This window comes from Lissotriton vulgaris, chromosome 6, assembly GCF_964263255.1.
Source record: "Lissotriton vulgaris chromosome 6, aLisVul1.2, whole genome shotgun sequence".
Lineage (NCBI taxonomy): Eukaryota > Metazoa > Chordata > Amphibia > Caudata > Salamandridae > Lissotriton > Lissotriton vulgaris.
Window position 1 is genome coordinate 1,317,956,015 of NC_141694.1, and position 22,194 is coordinate 1,317,978,208.

General features: G+C 42.4%; 1 protein-coding gene across 5 annotated transcripts in view; it reads left to right on the top strand.

Moving 5' to 3' along the window:
* Positions 1–22,194, top strand: part of STXBP5 (syntaxin binding protein 5) — a 1,242,391-nt gene that overhangs the window by 1,048,635 nt on the left and 171,562 nt on the right. For all 5 annotated transcript variants that reach the window (XM_086927454.1, XM_086927457.1, XM_086927456.1 and 2 more), the window contains one exon: positions 12,729–12,779. In XM_086927454.1, the coding sequence (XP_086783580.1) occupies positions 12,729–12,779 (51 nt within the window). The remainder of the gene's footprint in view (positions 1–12,728; positions 12,780–22,194) is intronic.

A 22,194-nucleotide genomic window follows, 5' to 3' on the forward strand; every position in this document is an offset into this window, starting at 1 on the left:
CCTCAGGAGTTTAGAGACACTTTTGGGATTGGAACCATACTACGCTGGTTCGAAGAGAGCAACAAGAGGAACCATTGGGGCCGGAAGGACTGCAACTGGGTTATCCTCAGACTTGTAGTGGCCTCGGGCTTTTTGTGCTCAAGGAAGGGGACTATCACTTGGTGGATATTGCCTGTTTGTTGTTGGCCTGCCTGCAAATTGGCAATGTTTGTGGCCTGGAACTCTAAGCATTCACCAAGGGCCGGTTGGCTGACCTGTCCAAGAGATCCCAGGGACAGACAGGATCTTCCTGTTGCCACAAAATCGTAAGGACCGCGCAGAAAACGGAAATAGGGAGTTATTGTTGGTTGGAACAAGGACTGTACTGACGTACGCAGTAATCGCACTGTTCCAAGGAGTGCACTTGTAAAGATTAGCGGCCCACCTGGGGTGCCATAAAGTGAGGAGTTTGAGGAGTGCTGGGAAAGTTTGCTGAGTCCGAGGGATGCAAGCTTGCAAACGGAAACTTTTGCTAGCTCGCAATTCATAGCGTGTGGTGTCTGAGGGGTGTTGGGAGATATTTGCTGAGTCTGCATGCCCCAAACCGAAAGCCTGGACTGTCTTCAAACTCCAGATCAGTAGGACGACAGTGCCTGACATTGCGGTCTCAATCCGAGGTCGCCCACATCCTCCCCTCGGGCCCATGCCACAAGGTACTCTGTTGGTGGTAACATTGTGACTGGACTCGAGGAGTCTCATTGTGCCTTGTGGGGACCCACAGCTGCCTATCTGGAGCCACTGTGACTCGCACTTCTGCCGGTGGGGGAGGGCTTGAAGTAGCCATTTCTTCAACTTTTAAGCGCACCAACTTCCGGTGTCAGTCTTTTGCTAACGAGGGGATAGTGATCCTGCACTCGTGAAGGTGCCGCTGGGTGCCTTGACGGCCTAATCTGGATGGGCAAAATCAAGTAACTGTTTCCTTCTGCTTTAGGTGTTCCTAACAATCTAATCAAAGTTTCGCCACATGGTGCAACGTGTATCGTTGGCTGGTGTAGTTTGAGTGGCTGGGTCACGAGGTGTAGCCAAAACCTGTGATTTCTTGACTATTGCAACTATACAGGGTACGCATTATTTGGTAATGTTGTGATTTATGCTAATTTGATAGTGGGAAACTGGAATACCACTGAACAGCCTGCACATTGTTTTAATTTGTTTATGATGTGGTCTAGGTTGCTTGGATCGTGAATACCTCAGGGAAAGAATGCACATGGGTTTATGATTATGTATCTTTCGATACTGAAGGCATAACAGAGCAAGTGAATTCCTATGAAGGGTACATATATGCTGATGCTGTTCTGCTGCTAATGGGAGAGTTAGACAGTTGCATATAACTGCAAAGCATATATCCAATGTGTATTGTTTGATTTAATTGTGTGTATAATACAAAGACCAGTGTTTCATACATACTTTGTGGAGACTTTTTGTTATGTACTCAGTGTGTTGGAAGGGTGGTGCTGTGCCAATACTTTACACTTTGACCCTAAGGATAAGCCTGACTGCTCTGTGCCACGCTACCAGAGGGTAAGCACAGGTTATATGACAAGTGTATCATACTCATCCTATCTCAGACAGTGAATTTTGTCTGGCTTTGTTGTTTCCCAGCCAGCCAGAAACTGCTGGGTCTAACAAGTTCCATTTTGTGCTTCAATCAATTTGTAAGTAAGAATGGGGCATCAATACAGTGCCAATGAAAATAACTGACTGTAAAGTGCTTTGGTGCTATACAATCTATGTACATAAAATAGTGACTGATCCAGGATGCATAAGTGGTTGGTACACACTCTGTCAAGGAGTGAAATGCTCCAGAATCCAAATAAAAACATTACACTATTATTGTGTCAATTCAACGTTTCGACCCTAAGCATACAACTAGACTGCACAGGAGTCAGACGTATGTACTATTGTGCTTCATTTCAATCGACCCGCCAGTCAAGGACATTACTGCACAGTGCCTAGAGGCAACCATTTGCCACAGGTTGCCTTAGTTCTATTCTTTAGTTAAAGATACTGACCGCAGAGATCCATTCATCACGTACAACCAGAAATCCCACATAGTGGCATACATGCTTTATTTACTTGGGTACTGCATTAAAGCAATTGGGCTTCAATCCTAGCCACTCCATAGTCATCCAATGCGTCAGTTTCCCTCTGAAGCATTCCATGCTTTAGTAGCGCTCAGAAAATATCTCCACATTCATCCTATACAATGGGCAGGTGCTTCCCATATCATCCTGCATATCTGCAATGTATGATATAACTAAACTCATCTACTGTAAACCGCTCTGATACTCGCAAGGGTCTTGTCCGCGCTCTTTCAAATAAATAAATAAATATGTCCTTTTGATGACCCTGTCTAAGTTGTATGCTTAGAGTCGAAACTTTCACTTGCGCTGCATCATGGCGCCGTTTGGGATCACCTTCCTAATTACAAATTGATTGAAGTATAAAACTGCAATGATTTTTTCTATTTGGTAAAAATATAAATACAATTGTCCAATTGAGTTATGCCAATCTGATGGTCAAAATTACTCTCTCCGAGTAAGTGGTTCACGCTTCCCCCTTTAACGACCAGTGTTGTTCTTTATTACTAGATTACCCAGTTCCCAGGGTTACTGGGTTGCCCCTTTTCTTACACATATATAAGAAAAATAACAGGCAAATAATTTTGAAGCGTGGAAGCCTATCTATATTATCTGCTTCAGAACCAAGCAGAATGGCATTGTATTGATAATCTGCTCTTAATGAAGATGTTTCCATCATCTACTATTAAACACACATTCTCCTACCATCCTGTTGGCAAACATTGTTTATGTGCACTGTATGAACAACTGTGTTCTGAAGTACATTCTACCCAAAATTGAGATCGTGTTTATGGGAGCAGCTCAATTTTTCTGACCACACGAAAATATGCTCATTCTAGTAGGGTTTACATCCCTCTCCAGCTGTTTGTATAGGTCCGAAATCTGGGCATCACTATGGTGATCACTATGGTGATCCAATTATCAATGACAAAACCAAGGCGATCCAAAACAACTTTTTTTCATATGCCGAATTCTATAAATCATTTTAACTTATCTATACTTGTATTTCAATAACAAGATACAGGCGACTATTGCCTTAGTTCTCTCTAAAATGTACTTTTCAGGTGATAACTGACTAGGATTTCAATCAATGCAATGGATTGGCTATTGGACGCCACTGTTAGAAACCTGTTTCTAACAGCTAATGATTTAATTTAGATTTTATTGTCGCACACAGCAGCTATAAAACATCTTCCTTTACCATCTCCATGTTTTACCTACCGTCCGATGAACATCATTCAAAGTACCCTCTAAGAACAGTATGTAAACCATTGCCTCAGAATGCGCTTAAGCCAGGCTCATATTAAGGATGACACACCACCACACATAATACCAAGACTCAATATATCTCCCTTTTTAACATGATGAAACAGCAAACCTAAGCAATCAAACCACACAGACCCAGAGACGCATTTCAAAACAAATATCAGTGAAACAATCCTTTATAAACCTAACGAAATTACTCCAAATTCCAATCAGCACTAATTAATTATAGTGCATATCACAAGTCAAGTATGTAACATTAATGCAATTTTCGTTAATTCAACTTGGATTTATCTTGTTCTTTGCAGATCTTTCCACATTAGTGCAAAGAATCACCTCCATACCTCACGTGCTACTGTGATGAGGCTGACATCCTAACAACTGAAAATCCATGCATTAAAATCCCCCTTTCTAGGAACCCTGGCACACCTGCTCTTTGTTCTACTTGCCAGATTCCAAGCACACTTGTCACGTGGCAACCTGTTTAACTTCTTCAGGTGTATATTTCAGTTTCCCTTTTGTCACTCCTTCAGAAAATGTGAACCAGACCGCACCCCCAAGTTCAGAATCTTTTATGGCATAATTCACTTTGTCCTACCTTATTTAGCTCTCATGCTGCTTCCTTGTCACCCTTTCCCCTTGCATTTCTCACATTAATGCATCATATATGTTCTTTATAACCACACAAGAAAAACCTTTCCACCTGCTCAGAGCTGCAGAGGCAACTCCGTATTTGAATTGGGAGTACACTAGTAAGCTCACATTCCCCCACTTTCCCGTTGCACTCTGTGCTAGGCCATAGCACTGTGAATGGTACAGATGCATATCTTATTCTCAATACCAGATCTCGTAGGAAACCTCTGTACTCCTAATAAAGTAAATAGGACTCAATTGTCTAAAACCAAACGTTGGGATACCCTCCTTGGTGAATACTTCTGTTTTAAAAAAAAAACAAAGAGACTCAAAGTAACAGGGAATACTAAAAACTTTGCTTCAGTCCATTTCAACTTTTAATCTATCAAACCAATAGCAAAATGAACCTCATGTTCTCAAACATGAAATGGGCCGACAAAATAATGTGAGTGTTCTCTCACATGTTTTTGGTAAATCCACACCCCCATCGGCATTTCCCTGGTGCTCAAATTGTTATCCACCCCTCTGCATACCTCTGTACTTCACACCTCAAATCCTTGTTCATGGACAGCCACAAATATGTCTCCCTTAATCTTTTCATATTGAATGTCAAACCAAATGGTTGACATGTATCAAATCAACTAGTTTAGCAAAAAACTGGATGGGATAATGTTTCCCCAACTCAGCAAGATTTCACTCTCCATGGATAATCCTGGAGCTACATTGGCAAACAGCTTAAACTCACCCATCAAATTTCTGTTGGCCATAACGGATTAACATACTCTGTAAGTCTAGTCAATACTTTCCAATGTTTCTTTTCATTGTTGTTTTGTGATACAACTCTTATCTTTTGTACACTCATCCAAATAAGGTATGTCCTTTCTATTGAGTTGCAACCTTTTCTTACTCCCAGGTATGTGATCAGTGGTAACCTTATATTCCAAAAGTTCTGGATAAAATAAAGCAAGTCTGGTAGTAAACTTGATAGAGTGTACCCTGTACATGCATACAGTTGGCCTATGTTCAGCCTTCAGCATAAACATGATTACCCAAAAATATAATTTACATTTCTGCACTGCCCTATCTCAAGCAAGCATCTCCGTCTCAGTGACAAAGCACTGTTTCTCCTGCTCCCTAAAAATATATGCTGCAAATGCAATGTTTGATTTTCCTCTTTTGTAAATTTAGCTGAGCACTCTGCTCCCTAAACCATGATCGCTAGTGTCAACCATCGCACAAATAAGGATTCATGGAATATAAGGCTTTAAACTGGGTGCAACAATAAACCGGTTCTTGATACTGTCAAAAGTCTGTTTTTGCTTAGTCTCTCTCTAAACCTGATTCCTTTCTTCAGCAGCTTTGACAATTTTCCAGCGATTATTACAATATTGGATATAAGCTTATCGTAAAATTCACACAATTCCATCAAGGCTAAAATATTTATTGGGACGCCTTTGAAACAGACAAAAACAAACCTGGTCCAAGTTTGTTGGCTTCTGCCAAAATGACATTGCCCTAATAGTCTGTCTATGTCTTACAATTCTCATATTTAACCATTCTAAAACTCAAACCAGTCTCCAATAACACACCCAAAACATCACCCAGTCCATTGTTGCATTCTGAACAGTCCTTCCCAAAAATTAAAATGTTGTCATGAAAAGTCAACACCCTACACTATCTGTTTGTGGTCCTCCTTTTCAGGCATCCTACAGCCACACATCTTTAAGAAGGTGCTGGTGGTTTTGGCAGCTTCACTGTGGTGGTCATGAGTGTATGCATTTCCATGTGTATATTGCTGTTGCTGATTTCGTTTAGTTTATGGGATTATATAGCGCGTGAATCAACCCCCTAGTGGGTATCTCGGCGCTCGCAGATTTGCAGAAGATGTGGGTGGGCTGGTCTAAAAGAATGCAGTTTTCAAGGCCATTCGAAATTTCAGGCGATCTGGGCATTGCCTTAAGGCAGTTGGAAGTTGGTTCCATATTAGTGGTGCCTGATATGAAAAGGCCTTGCATCCTGTTCGTGCTTTTTTGATCCTGGGGATTTTAAGCAGAGATTTCGAGCCAGATCGTAGGTCTCTTTGAGGAATGTACTGATGAAGCCTCTATGCCAAGTAGGAGGGTCCATTACCCCATATTGCCTTGTGTGTCAGGCAACAGATTTTAAACTTCACCCGTTTCCTCACTGGCAGCCTGTGAAGTTGGTGTAGAAGAGGGAGTGAATCTGATCTGTGAGGGGCGTTTAAAACTAAGCGTGCTGCAGTGTTTTGTACCATCTGAAGGCAATTGAGGGAGGACTCGGCTGCGACCATTAATGCGTTGCAATAATCTAATTTACTGAGCACCAGGGTTTGGATCAGGGTCTTTTGCAAGGGATCAGGATGATAGGGAAACACTCTTCTAAGCAGGCCCAAATTGTCTTTGTACGTCTTTAGTTGTAAATAATCAATTTTTTGATTATGTTTGAACATTATGTATTATACACCAAGTTTCTTTTTAGATGTGGATAATGAACTAAATAAGTAAATGAAATTTATACAAAGGATAAAAATAACAAACTATACTAAAAACAAAATAAATAAATTGAAGAATTTTTGTATAAATTACTGTTTCAGCACACAGTTATTTGAATGTGTTGGAGGGTCTATTATTCTGTTTAGATTCTGTTCTAGGGATTTTCTACGCCCTTGGAGTTTGCTACACTTTCTTTCTCTACATAGTTTACCTTCCCTACGAGTAGCTAACTGTTTACATTGTAGGGGCCCCCTTTTTCTCATAGTGTTTTGTACCATCTGAAGGCAATTGAGGGAGGACTCGGCTGCGACCATTAATGCGTTGCAATAATCTAATTTACTGAGCACCAGGGTTTGGATCAGGGTCTTTTGCAAGGGATCAGGATGATAGGGAAACACTCTTCTAAGCAGGCCCAATGTGTGAAAGCATGAGCCAACAGTATGGGTTACGTGCTCTTTCATAGCTAGAGACTGTTGGAGACATACCCCTAAGTTCTTTTCCGTTTTTTTGGGAGGCAGAGCGGTCCCCTGTTCTTTGGCCACCAATCAGGAGTCCATAGCAGTGGGGCTTCTCCGAAGAGCATGAGTTTCGTTTTTCCGGCATTCAGCTGTAGGAAGTTGTTAGCATCCCAGAAGAAATTGAGTATTGGGCTGTTTGGGATGTCTTTTTGAAGGAAAAGGTAAGCTGGGTGTCATCTGCATAGGATATTGGGACAAACCCATGGCTTCTTAGGAGAGCAATGTATATATTGAACAAGGTTGGGCTTAGACATGAGCCTTAAGGTACTAACTTGGTCAGTTCTATCAAGTTGGACCGGTATGGGCCCAAGTTGATGGTCTGGGTACGACTAGAGAGGAAGCTGGTCAACCATTGCAGTGCCACTCCCCCAATCCCGGCTTCCCTCATTCTCATGAGCATAGTCTGGTGGTCAACCGTATCGAATGCTGCGGAAAGATCTAACACCACCAGGAGGGTAGGTTGGCCCTGATCCAGTGCAAGCCTGATGTTGTCGGATCCAGGAAAATCTTCAGCAGACTATAACTCTTGGTAACAACCTGTGTTCAACCATCAAGATCTTGAAGTCTCACCACACTCACACACAGTGGTTCATCTTTGAGTGGTACTAGACACATCCCTCATGAAGTCCTTTCATCCTTTTCAGAGGATCACATATATTCTTTCAATGGTTCTGAAGTGTGCGATTCAAGTTTGCGTACAGATCCTGCAAGTCTTGTGCTAGACGTTTGGTCTAGAGCATCCTTTTGGTGCCCCATGCCTGGTGGTGGAAGAGAGCCCTCTAGTGGTGACCGAGTATGCAATTGCTGCAAAACCAATTAAGTGTTTTTGCTCAGGTACAAATCATTCTGTCTACATCAGGATATGCCCTTGTGGATGGACGCAATCAGCCTTCGAGGGATAATTCATCTAGCACTCAGCAAGCTTAGGCTACCATGGTCATGGATGCCTTTTTACTTGGATTGGGTGCCTATCTGAGTGACACGATGGCTGGAAGGAGCTTATCTGGGTGACATGATGGCTAGTGGGCCTTTGGTCCAAGTCTGAGCCACACCTGATCATAAATATTCTTGAACTGCAGGCGATCCCTCTTACAGCAAAGACTGTTCTTTCTTGCAGCTCAGGAAGCAATGCCTAGATTTTGTCTGAAAACACCACCACTGACCATTATATGAACAAACGTGATGTGGTGTCATAGACCTTATTTTGAGAGCCGATTAGCCTGTGGGAAATGGGTGCAGGGATGTGGAGTCTTAATGATAGCATCCCACTTCACATGCTCCTTCAGTGCTGTCTTTTACTAGAAGACCATGAATGGGTATTATAACCTGATGTTAAGGAGGTGATTTTCTCCACATAAAGTTTTGTGTATCTCTTTGCCATGCCCTAGGACCTTAAGCATCCTCAGTTTTGTGTGATACACTTCCCCTTGAATGGTTCTTGGGGGAATGCTAATGGTTCAGCTCGTCTTAGGGCCTGCTGAATGCATTTCCTGCTGATCTTGCTTTGGATGATCAGATGCCCCTGATTATGATTGCTCTAGTCTGGGCAGGTAGTGTCTGCTATGCGGATCTGTTATCACTCTGCATTGGGCCACCTCTTCCAGTCCCACACAGAACATCACGAGTCCTACATTCCAATTCTCCGACACTCTTGCTGGACACTGGAAGTATGAGCACTAGCAGCTAGAATCATTTTGCCTTCTTAAACTGATGGCAGATGTCATCTTGGCATCCCAGATGCCTGCCGTACACAAAAACCATTTATGCAGGCTACTGAAACAGGTTTGTGTTGTGGTTGAAATCGGAAGGCATTCATCCTTTTACTTCTGACCTGTCTGATAACTTGTGATTTTACTTGTCCCTTTCACAGGAAAGTCTGGGGGTGGCCGCAGTTGAAGGCTATCTGGCAGGTCTGCCTGTTTTTGTGTCCTTCTGACCAACCTTCCAATTTAAACCTCAATTAGTGACACCTTTTCTGAAAGGCTTGCTTTATTTGTTCCCTCCCACACATTTTATTGTTACTCAGTGGCATTTGTCCCATGTTTTGACTTTATTAATGGTATCTGCATCTGAGCCAATGGATTGTTGCTTGGTTCAACTTCTTATTCTAAGAACAGTTCTTCTGGTAATGATTACTTCTGCTCGCGGGTGAACGTTATGCCCTTTCATTTTTGTCTGCCCTTCAAAGTTTCCTACTTCGATAAGTTTATGTTTTGCACTTGTTCATCTTTATTAGCCGAAGGGATTTCTCCATTTCATATGGGTGAGTCTATAATCTTTCCAATCTTCATTCCTCCTCTGTATCCAACCAGGGAGGAGGAATGGCTGCACAGGCTAGAGACTAGGTGTGCACTGTCATACCACATTAGTGGCATATGACAGAACAGAAGTGATAATCAACACTTTTTAAGGCGTTGCTTGAGCTAAAATAAAAGATCCAAAGCAGTGACCAGCCACACCCTTTCTCTCTGGGTCAACCTTTAGTATCTATGCCCTGGCCATAGCTGCTTTCATTGCCCTTTTAGTGGCTTTCTGTTTGCCAACATGGTGATATCTCATTGCAAGACATTCTGGGACATGTTGTGTATTATAAATAGTTTCCAACATCATACAAATTAATTGTGATACTTAGTAACAATCACGTATTATTCTTTAAACCAATCCTACCTTCTAGTGGGTAATTATGTGTACACTTCCATGACCTATCCTCTCTCAGTGGTCACCGTCCTGGTTCTACTGTTGATATCGTACAACGGTGAGTTGGATCTCATACCCCCAGTCACATTCAAATCTTGCTTGTGCAAGTGATAACATTACTACCTGTATTTCCCTAAAGGGCATACACCAAATTATGATCCAATGTAAAAAGTGTTCAAAATGTAATCCTAATAATTTATAGAGTTCACCATACAGTTGAATATTATAGTCCTGTTACTCTTACAAAAACGCACTGCAGGAATTCAAATCTGATTACCCCACATTCATAAATGTACATGTAATTATTCACCCCGAATTTGTCTGTGAGGGGGGTCATAGTTTTATATTTCATTACATACTTTGATTTCAACTATCTCAATGCTTTAGTTCTTCTGTGACCTCTATTTGATCTTTCCATCAAATCAGCTCCCCAAAGAAATCAGATATAGGATCACCGCCATGTACTGTTTCATAATGCTGTGCTACGGAGTAATTAGTGTCCTAGTTCGCACTTACCGGAAGACTTTTCTAGCATCCTCTTATGACATAGCCAAGTAGGGCTTTCACTATACAACATATTGCAGGGACATTTGAGGATATAAATCACATTACACGCCATGTGTTTTCTAATTTAATATTTTTTCCCATTGACCACATACTCTTGTTGATATTCTGTGTTTACAAGCCTTACATTTAGGGTGTTTACAAAACCCTTTTTTAGGTCTCGCCTGACTCAGCGCTTGCGCTAGTCTGGCCAGACCTTAAGTGAGAAGGGCTTCAAAAAATGCTACCGCCGGCTACAGCTTGCATTGCATGTGCGCGGAAGCGCGCTTAGGAGCAGAGGCACCTCGCCATGCTCCTTAAGCGCCCGCGATCACTTTCGCCCGCGATCACTTTCGCGGGGCTCCTTTGATGTTCTCATTCAACGAACATCAAACATAAAAGAATATGTTTTTGTGGTAATGCTTTGCTGCTGCCCGTTTGACTTACAACATGCTTTCTCTTTCCACAAACTCGATGTTTGTGTTCCTTTTTTTAGATGTTTTTAGTATTACTGTCACAAACACAACCACAACCACACCCACACACCCTCAACCACACACACACACACCCTCAACCACACACACACCCTCAACCACACACACACAGCCACACACACAACAAAATTACAACCACACACATACAACCACACACACACAACCACACACACAACCACACACACAACCACACACACACAACCAGAACCACAGCCACACACACACAACCAGACCCACAGCCACACACACACAACCATACCCACAGCCACACAACCAACCACACACACACAACCAACCACACACACACAACCACACACACACAACCACACGCACAAAAACACACAACCACACACAACCACACACACACCCAACCACACACACAACCACGCCCAACCATACACAAACACACCCAAACACACACCCAAACACACGCAACTACACACACACACACACAATCAGCCACACACACATAACCACACCCAACCACTCACACAACCATAAGCACACACAACCGCACACACAACCACACACACACACAACCACACACACACACAACCACACACACACACAACCACACACACACACAACCACACACACACAACCACACACACAACCACACACACAACCACACACACAACCACACACACAACCACACACACACAAACACACAACCACACACACACAACCACACACACAACACACACAACCACAAATACAACACACAGCCACACACACTACCACACAACCAACCACACACACAGCCACACACACAACCAATCACATACACAACCACACACACAACGCACACCCAACCACACACACCTACAACCATACACACAACCACACACACACAATCACACACACCCACACACACACAACCACACACACAACCACACGTAACCACAACTACACTCAACCACAACTACACTCAACCACAACTACACACAACCACACACACACACACACACACATAACCACACACACACAACCATACACACACATACAACCAAACACATACAACCATACACACACACACAACCACACAGACACAGCCACACACACACAACCACACCCACAACCACACCCACAACCGAACCCACAACCAAACCCACAACCACACCCACACCCACACAACCACACACACAACCACACACACAACACACACAACCAAACACACACAACCACACACACAACCACACACAAAACCACACATGCACAATCACACACACAACCACACCATGCATTGGCATAGACAATAAGTCTCGCCTTTGGGACCTTATAAGTGTATAGCCAGGCAACAGTGATGTGGTTGCACCAAGGATATTGTGCTGCATAACTAAATACTTAGAAGGTCCCAAAAGCGAGACCTATTGGCTATGCCAATGCTTGTTTCTAATCTTTGCCAACCCAGTTCATCTTTTATTTTTCCAAAGTGACTGCTTGTAAGTATAGTGGATAGAGATGGAGCTGTTTTGAAAGTTATCTGTGGACATGTGGCAGTCCTATCTTCAAGGTCTGAATCCTCAAATTATATATGCCAGGGTTTAATGAGAGAAAACAGGATGGGAATAGGTTGAAGGCAGTGTTCAACTACTCTTCATTGGTATTCACAATAACCATGTGTTAGAAGCAGAAGACATGTAGCTGAGGAAGCACTTCATCACAAAGTGGTTTATACTCTGAACCCTTGAAATTTCTTTCTGTGCAAAATTTCTCACTTCTCAGTTTTTGGAAAGTGCTCAAATATGTCCTTTACCAAGTGCTGAATTATTTTGAGTTGCTCCGGCTTGGAAAATCTGGAAGGGTCATTGGATTGCTTATAAAATGATGGATAACTGATTGTTTAAATGTGTTTATTACTAGTAATGAACAACATACATGTATTAAAATGTATGTGGTAATATCTTGTACATCCACTGAACTTTAAGGAAATTTATTATTTTTCAGCAAAGATGTCAAGAAAGTTAAGTTTGCCTACAGAACTCAAGCCTGATTTAGGTAAGAAGCATGCTTTACAGATATGCTGTAATACTGTGTTGAAACTGGTATGTTCTTTAAATCGTATGATTTCGACAGTGTATGTATTTTCATTATGTTGTAATTGTAAAAATGGTTTGCATGGGATGTTCTAACAGATCAGTACGCATGTTTTCCACAATTTCCAAAAACTCCAAGTACATTCTTGGAAACTGCACTTTTGAAAACGTATGCAGGTAAACTAAGGTACATTTCCTTTAGGTGATGCTAACATTATTCGATTTGGCTTCAACCTTAGAACAGTGTAGACCCTGATTCACAAACATTTTTGCTCTTCTGCCTTCATTATTTCTTAGACAGAAATTCACTTAACTGGTATTTGGAAAGATTTACATCTTTAGATAGAACTTTAGACAGGGAAAACTAGAAAGAACTTTTCATTTCTCTATAAACCTGTTTGCCCCTTTTTTATTGCTGTTATCTTTTGAGTCATCACTTACATACCGTGACAGTTCAATGCATTGTAAAAATTCAAAACGAAAACATTTCTGATGCTCACTCTGAAGGTGATGCCCAGTTCAGCCCCATGCTAATCCTGAATCTCTGCACTATACATTTTTAGTTGGTCGTGTGCTACCACGAACTACCCGAGGTACTGCTACATGATCAGTTTGAGCAATTTGGTATTTGAAATTAAGCAGCATGTAAAAGAAGGGCTATTTGGATATGTAGTTAAGTATGTCCTCTTGGACTGGTTATTATTGATGAATGGAATGAGAAGTGAGGTCAGTTGCATTTATGGTTTACAAGTTTTATATAAGGTAATCAACAAAAGGGCTGTAATCTACAACTTTTTTTGAGGTGGTAAAGCCACTTAATGGACTCACCACACCAAATTTAGCCAAATTGGTAATTATATGAACAAACAAAAGTACAAGTAGAGTTAACATGTTGCACTAGATGACAATAACTATTCCTTTATGTTGATTTGTTAAACACATGATTAAATATGCATGTGGTCACTGTGAGACAGGCAATTGAATTGCGATAGTAGCCTGTGAAAAATATGAAACTGTCTACATTTTAATTTTGCAAAAGCTAAGACCAAATAAAAACATACTGAAAGAACTTGTAGGTCCTGATTCAGAACACATTTTGTGCACCTAAACTGAATTTAACACTTAGCAAATGTGAATTCCCAGTCCTAATTTGCAGACTCCGAAATTGATGTGACTTTATGGCCTCAATGTGCATTTGCAGATATATAACTTCACCCGTTATTTTGAAAATGTCCGATTCGCAAATGTAGTTGTAAAGGTGAGTTTGTGACCATTTCTTGATGAGTGAACCTGCAAACGTTGTTGAGGAAACATGTTTGTTGATATTCACATACCTTGTGCAGGTCACACTGTAAACACATGTAGATTTTAATCTATCATAGGCAGGAGAGTGTCTGTTTCAAGGGTTAAAACTAGCAGGCACCATCCGCATATTTAATCAGGATGTTATGAAACGTGTTTTCTCCACAGGTTAAACAAAATCCTGTTAAGAAACTTAAATTAGTAAATAGAGTAAATTGTACACATCACGTTTTGTGTCGTATTTAAATATGCGGATTCATCCATCTAGTGAAAAACGTACGTACACACTTTTTAGGAGTTTCAGCGCGCAAAGACATCTCCGGTTGTGATAGATTTCCTTGGATAGTTTTAAGATTTTCTATTTATCACTTAGAAGTCTGAAACTAGCCTCAAATGTAGGCGTAAATGAGTCCAAGCAAGTTTCTGACTTTAAATGCCCTAGCTCTTTGACTCAGGCGTGTCACTCCACATGGACTGCCTGCTGACTGAAAGCTGCAGAATTCAGAAAAAACTCACATCCTACTATTTCTACAATTTGCCCATAAAGTTATGAAGCATAGGTTCCTGGTAAATAATGTTTGTTCATTCAGATTGCCTAGTGTTTACTCAACTGTAGACCGATCTGTACTTTGATTTTAATTGAGAGAGTCTAGTGTGGCTCCTTCGCAGTGGCGGAGAAGAGTCGCCCAACTGGCTCAGAGTCAGCACCTGAAAAATAAAACAATATACTTTTTTATCGTTTTATTTTTCAGCTGCTGGCTGAACCAGCGTGTGTAAGGAGGAGCGTGGTTGGGCCATGGGAGGGAGGAGGAATAGAGTGGTATGTGCAATTCTAAGTGCGCATGTCTGTTTGGCCGGCAGTGTTACGCCCGCTAAAAAGACATGCGCAGTTAGGTTTCTCCACCCCAGCTGTATTGCACTGCTGGGTTGGAGAAACAGGACAGACTCCCTGTGATTGAGCAAGCGTTAAACCAGCCTGCTCAGGCCAATCCATACACTGCTCTTATGCTTGGTAATAGCATGAGAGCAGCCCTGGGATAGCACAAGGAGCCTCTGGTGCTGTCCCAGTCTCTGCTGGAACCACGAAGCAGAGGAAGAGTGAAGCGGCGGGCAGCTTCAGGTAAGTTTTCTTTATTTTTATTATTAAACCCCCTTCTGCGCCACATCCACCTACCCCCACCACTTTAGTTTATGTTGGCTGCCACTGACGAGAGAATGTTACCTACGTTCTATGATTACTTCTGTCTAGTGATTAACAGGAAATTGGGTTAATGGTGAACTGATGCAAATTGCCAATGAAAATCAGGTGAATTCGATTGTAAAAGTTCCCCTTGAATAACAGTATTTATTAGTTAATAAATTGTGCGGCAATAGCGGCTGCATGTTTTTCAAGTTGTGCAAAACATAATTTGTCTCCCTTTGAAATTAATTAATTGTACAAAAGAAATGATATTCCTCACGGTTCACATCATTTTTCTTGAGCATTTTATTTCACGGTTGTTTCAATAATCATATTTATTTAGAAAAAAGAATGGAGTCCATCGGTTCCGTAAGACAAACATGAGAAGTGTAAAAATATTTGACAAATGGACTGATTTCACGGGATCTCTTTTATCCCCGAATATGAGTGAGTTCTTTTGAGGAGGGTTTTGTTAAGCGTACGATTCACTCTTGGTAATCGTTCTCTGATTCTAACTCTGGGACTGTTCACTAAAACTTCAATCATGTTGTAACAGTGATAACAACTAAATGAATTTGGCCCTTGGAAAGGGACCACCATAATTAATCTTGACAGTTTGAGTGATTTCTTATATACTTTTCGCTTTTCCTCCCTTTTTAAAGCTGCTTGCTAGCCTTGTTAACATTAAATATATATTTGAAAGTACTAAAGACAGCAAGCATCGTTCTTACGAGGTAGTGCCTTGATAAGTAGATGATTTTTTTTTTACCAAAATGTATTGATATTTGTAGTTTTATACCAGCATGTTTTTTACTGGCACACTGCACTTTCTCTGGGATAATTTTAAACTCATAAAATACTACATTTAGGCTGATGTCTGTGAATTCTTTTTTCCAAATCTCATTAATCTTGTCAAAAAACATACAAATCACTGTAAAAATATAGCTGTTTTGAAATTCTCTTAAAATAGAGATTTCTTAGTACAGATTATCCTCGTTTTTGTTTGTGTTTTATTGGTATCCATACATATACATATTCAATGAAATGTGTTGGGTATAATAACAATGATTTAAAAAATGTAAAAACAGTGAATAGGTTAAATGTATGTAGATTTTTCTATCAATGATTTAGTAGTCAAGTCTTATTTGCAGTCAGCATTGCTAAGCAACTGTTAAACATGTTATGCTCATTTGTCATACTAGGAATCTTGTATAGACAACACAAGAGATCCGAGTTTAACCTAAGATTGCTTCGTCAAGAAGAATTCTAATGCAGGGACAAAATGAGTAATCAAAGTCCATTGAGAAATATTATAGGCTAAAATGACAGGTAATGTCTGATCTAGTGGTAGCCAGTAATTAGATTGGGAGGGTTGCCAGCGGGCTACACACACACTCTCATCTACATGCACCCTAACTCACTTACACTTCCATTCGCATGCACCCACCTTTCACAAGCACATGCATACCCATTCGCAGCAGGCACTCACTACTTACTACACATACATTCATACATACACACATGCACACACACATCAAACATTAAAAAACATAACTGACCGGCTGAGGTTCCTGGAGGAAACCTCACCACAAAGTGGAATGAGATCAGCGAGACTGCTGATCTGACCCCATTCTGACGAGGTGTCACTGATTGACACTCGGCCCGGGGCACTCCTGGCCCTAAAACTGAAGTTTCCAGGTTCAAGGCTATTAGGGATGCTCCCCCATCTCGAGGCTGAGGATGTCATTCCCACAGGGCTGTGACATCCTCATCTCGGGCAGCCAGGCGCCTGCAATTTAGCACTTGTATCTGATCTGAACACAAGAAGTGTATGTCAGGCTGACCTTTCCTCAGCCTTAGGACACACTTCATGTAAGCCAAAAGGTAGATGGCAGGCCCTCGCGCTTGAGGATGAACCGATGCTGGCCTGATCGCAGTCACACTATCCATTCTTGTCATTCTTACATATCCATTTAGATAGATCTATTCATTCAGTCTGGCTCGAAATATAAGTATTTGAGACTCCATGCAAAGTCAGCTAACCGATACTATTCAATGCACAGACTGTGCTCAAAGTAGCACACATTTCATTTAGGAATATGCAAACCCCTTTTCCAGGGCAAAGGTGTATTCATTCCCGAAGTTCTTACCAAAATTATGTTTATTGTTGTGTTATTTAGATTCTAAATCTAGAAACTTGTGGGTTCCTGTTTAACTTTTAACATTTTTTAATTGAATCAGCTGGAAATTACAGCCTCTAAAACTTGGTACTTTTAGCATGCTTTCTGAAGAAGTTAAGTTTTCTTTGTCCGTATTAATGGTATAATAGCTGCTGCCTGGTTATCATCGCATGACTTGGGCATAAGCAAGTCATGCCATTAAGCCCTTTTTGATCTAGCACAATTTTTTTTGACTTGCATTAACGTTTCACAGAAAATACATCGCTGAAATAGTTTTAACAACTTTGTATTTTATGTAAAGCTTGCATTAGCCCCCGGTAGTGGAATAAGGGGAGCAACAGAGCCCACTAGAACACTTGGTGTGTGGGTAAAAACTAGTGTTACTTTCCAATTTTAAAGCATTCATTAGATGTATGTACGTCAAATCTCATTGGCCAACTCACAAGAAGACTTCAATGAGAGCTGGGGTTTCATGTTGTAGAATTGAGCCTCGCTTTTAAGATTGGGACTGCAGCTTGACTTTGGTTTGCCTCAGGTATTGTCCTATTGTTCCTGGGTTTTTTTGGGGTAGTAAATCGTGTCTGGCCATCGATATACTTGAAAGTGCATTCAAAAGGAGACTGAGTATACCACTTGAGAGGAAGTGAGCTGTTTGGCTTACCTGTATATAGATGTTGTTGGACTTGGCCCTTTTGGCAGGTTAACCCCTGAACGTTTGGCTTTTAACCCTTTCGCTGCTAATGACGGAACGGTTCCGTCATGAGCATCGGTCGAGCTGTGCTCATGACGGAACCGTTCCGTCATGACCACGCCCATTTGCATGGGGGCCCAGCACAGGAGGAAAATATCCATCGCAAGGATGAGGTTAAATGTGACCTGATGTTAGTTGTTTTTGGCTTCTGCGCACTTTTAACACTGTGTCCCAGTGTAAAGTGCGTGCACGCGCAATCTGTGTGCTTGTGGTGAGATTGGCCTGCCCTCCCATAGGAATTCATAGGGATATATGTGTCCATGGTAATTCCTGGTGTGAGAGAAGTGCAGGTCAAGTCAAGTCAAGTCAAAAAGGCTTTATTTCGACATATAACAATATCTTAAAAAGCATACATACAATAAAAAATAATACTTTTCAGTACATTTAAAATAAACTGTAACTTTCTGCTATCAGAAAATGGATCTATAGGTTTTAAAATGAGCATTTAAAACAGACCATATTAAAAAATGTAATTAAACAATTTGCCTAAGTCTTTTTGACCGGATTCGCCATGCCCACCCAAGGTACTTCGAGGTGGCACATGCGTAAAAAGTACGAGTGTCCGAATAGAGGATCCTTAAGGCCACGTTGCAATGTCTAGTGCCCAGAGTACGACACATGGGCTTGAGCCATTTTGACCGTGGAACTGTATATGCAGGACACTCAAATAAAAAGTGGGGGACAGATTCTCTGCGCTGTGGGCAGAAGGGACACCACGGAGCAGTCTGGTATGGGATTTTCCAGTGACAAGTAAATTCCATTACAGGGAGAAGACCAGTTCTGAATTTGAAGTACAGGGACCTTTCCCAAGGGGCTGAGATGGTGTCCAGATACAGTTCTCTATAGGGGGTATCTTTGGACTCCATGAAGTTTCTAGTCGACTTGCATATCGAGGTGGAGGAATTCCTTCTGTTTGTTATCCAATTCCAATAAAGTTGTTTTATTGTGGATTTGGGGGGGGCTGACTGTTGATGCCAAGCTTCTTCCAGCCCCAGATTGATCAGTAAGGCTTTAATATCCGTTAGCCACTTTATTTTCGCCCACCCTGCCGAACTTAGTATCTCCCGTAGACCGTCCGCATAACTTGAGAGTTCAGGAACCCTCCAGATGCGAGCCCACAGAAGCAAAGGGCGTAACTTTGCTAGGTCTTCTATAGCCCGACAGCCCATGTCCAATTGCAGAGGCAAGATGGGGACAGACGGGCCAAGGGACATCAGGCTTCTCAAGAAGGAATTCTCAGCTCGAGTAAGGTCTTTCAAATTCGACATTCCCCATAATTCCGCCCCATACAAGGCAGCACTTACTCCTCTGGCCGCGTAGATGTCCAATACTGCAGCTATGGGTTTAGTTGAGGCTGCTCTCTGCTCTTTTAGCAGGGTCCCGGTTATTCTTTTTAGGTTTAGCAACATTTTGAGCAGATGCTGGTCCCATTTCATGGAATCCACCAACCTGATGCCCAGATAATCGAAGGTTTTAGTCCTGTCCAATGCCACAGAGCCCAATGTTGGCGGAGGGCCCAGTTTTTGCGGAGGGTTCAAAATAAGGTACTTTGTTTTGTCTGTATTTATACAGAGTCCTCTTTGTTTACAAAAATCGTCAAAGCCAGAGAGAAGCTGTTGTAGGCCCATTGGCGATTTTGACAGGAGCAAAGTATCGTCCGCAAAAAGCAGGGTGGGGATGGAGCGACCTGCCAGACGAGGGGCATCTGCTGGAATCCTTGACAAGTGGTCCACCACCCCATTAACATAGAGCGAAAAGAGTGTTGGGGCAAGAACACACCCTTGCCGCACTCCTCTGTTCACATCTATTCTTCGGGTTTTTTGGCCATTGGGACCCCAGCGAATTTGGGCGTAGTTGTTTTCATGAAACTTCATGACCAGGTGGAGCAGGTAAGGTGGCAGGCCAAGATCATTAAGAACCTTCCATAGATTATTTCTGGGGACCAAATCGAAGGCCGTCCGGAGGTCGATGAAGGCCAGATATAATGTACCCTTCCCAATTGTGACGACCTTCCAGTGGATCATAAGAAGCCTTAGCGATTGTTCAATTGTTCCAGTACCAGCACGGAACCCTGCCTGAAAATCCGAAAGGATCCTGTTCTCATCTGCCCATTGCTGTATTCTTGTTAAAAGAACCTTGCCTGCGACTTTTTGTGAGCAGTCGAACAGGCTGATTGGCCTGTAGTTCCCTGGGTCATCTCTCGAGCCTTTTTTGTGAAGGGGAACCACTTCAGCGGCCATCCAAGAGGCAGGCAGAGGTGCGCCTTCCAAAGCAGCATTCAAAACCGAGGAGATCAGTGTGCTCCAATGATCTATGTCAGCTCGGAGTAAGTCACCCGGAAGACCATCGGGGCCAGCCGCCTTGCGTGGAACCAGAGATTTTATTGCACTTTCTGCTTCTATCTTAGTAAACAGACTTTCCTCGAATCTTTCCATCACTCTAAGGGGCTGTGGTAAAACGAAATCCAACGCTTCAACTGCGGTTGCCGTATACAATTTCGAGAAATGTGTAAACCATAAGTCCTCGGTTATATTACAGGTGATAACTGTGTCAAGGGGTCTGTTCTTCTTGTGAACTAAGTCCCAGAAAGCTTTTGCGTTTTTTCCGCTGCTGGCAGCTCGGAGATCCTGCCAGAACTTGTCTTCCCAGTCTCTCTTTGCTGTTTTGAGCTCAGATTTATAACCCTTCCGTTCAGCGGATATTAGGGTGGCATTTCCACTTTTCACCGCCAGTATCAGGGCTCTCTTCTTGGCACGACACTCCTTCGTGTACCATCCTGACTTGCCTTGTTCATTATTGCGATTAGGGTTCCCTTTTTTTGCTTTGGCCTTGAAAAGGTCCCCAATTGAGAGTGAGACCTCACAGAACAATGCTGTAATCTGAGTGGGGCAAATGGGCTGACTTTTTAAAATGGCACAGGCTGTGGAAGTAACAGTTCTGATACATGCCATTTTCTCCTCATCTATTGCCACTTTGTCCCATTTCAAGCGTCTTAAGCAGTTTGTTGGGACCACTCCTCCCAGTGGCCCTGTTGCAAGAGCATCATGGTTTCCACTTCCAGGGAGGTTCTCTTTCCACCAGGTTGATAGGGTCAAAGAAAGGGCGTTGTGGTCGCTGTCCAGGGAGGGTAGGACTACCATATCCTTCATGTGAGCCCACAAAGAAAAGTTTAGAAGGATATAATCGATCCGGGAAGAATGGCCGACCCTGTTATATGTATGAGCCCCCACTAGGTCTGATGGTGTCCTCCCATTGGCTGCCCTTAGGCCGTGCTCTAAAGTGAGGGAATTTAGTTGGATGATTCTGGGGGTCCAACTATTTATAATGGGCAAGTCAAGTGACGGGACACCTCTCCTAGAGTCTTCATCATTTAGATCCAGGGATTCATCGGGTAACAAAGGCTCGAAAGTGCAATTGAAGTCCCCCATGACCAAAATTAGGGAATCGCTACAGCACTCACCCAGGGCTGCCTCCAGGTCCAAGAGCGTTGGTGACAAAGCTCTCCCGGAGGCCCCTCGTGTATAGATATTAATAATCTCCAGTTTTTCTGCTCTCCTCGGGCAAGTTACAGTGAGGTGCATCAAATCTGGAGTTTTTTGGGGGTGATGGTGTACCCTCCATCCCAAAGTAATGTTTATCCAAACCAAGAGACCTCCGAAGGGGCGACCTCTTCCCGAGGCTGGGATTTCTGCCGGGACAAAAAAGGTGGCATTACCTACTCGGTGCCTTGGCTCTACGCACCATGTCTCTTGAAATGCGCAAACTGAGTGGGGTTCAACGAGCGCCACCCAGTCTGGGACATCTAGCTTACTGCTTAAGCCTGCCACATTCCAACTAATGATTTTCAAAGGGGCATGATGCTGGGATTCATTATAACCGCTTATCTCACCCTGAGGACCCGAAATTTGAGGACTATCCACTAGTTCGAGTTTATCTGTCCCATCACCTGAAGAAATGGGTAGGA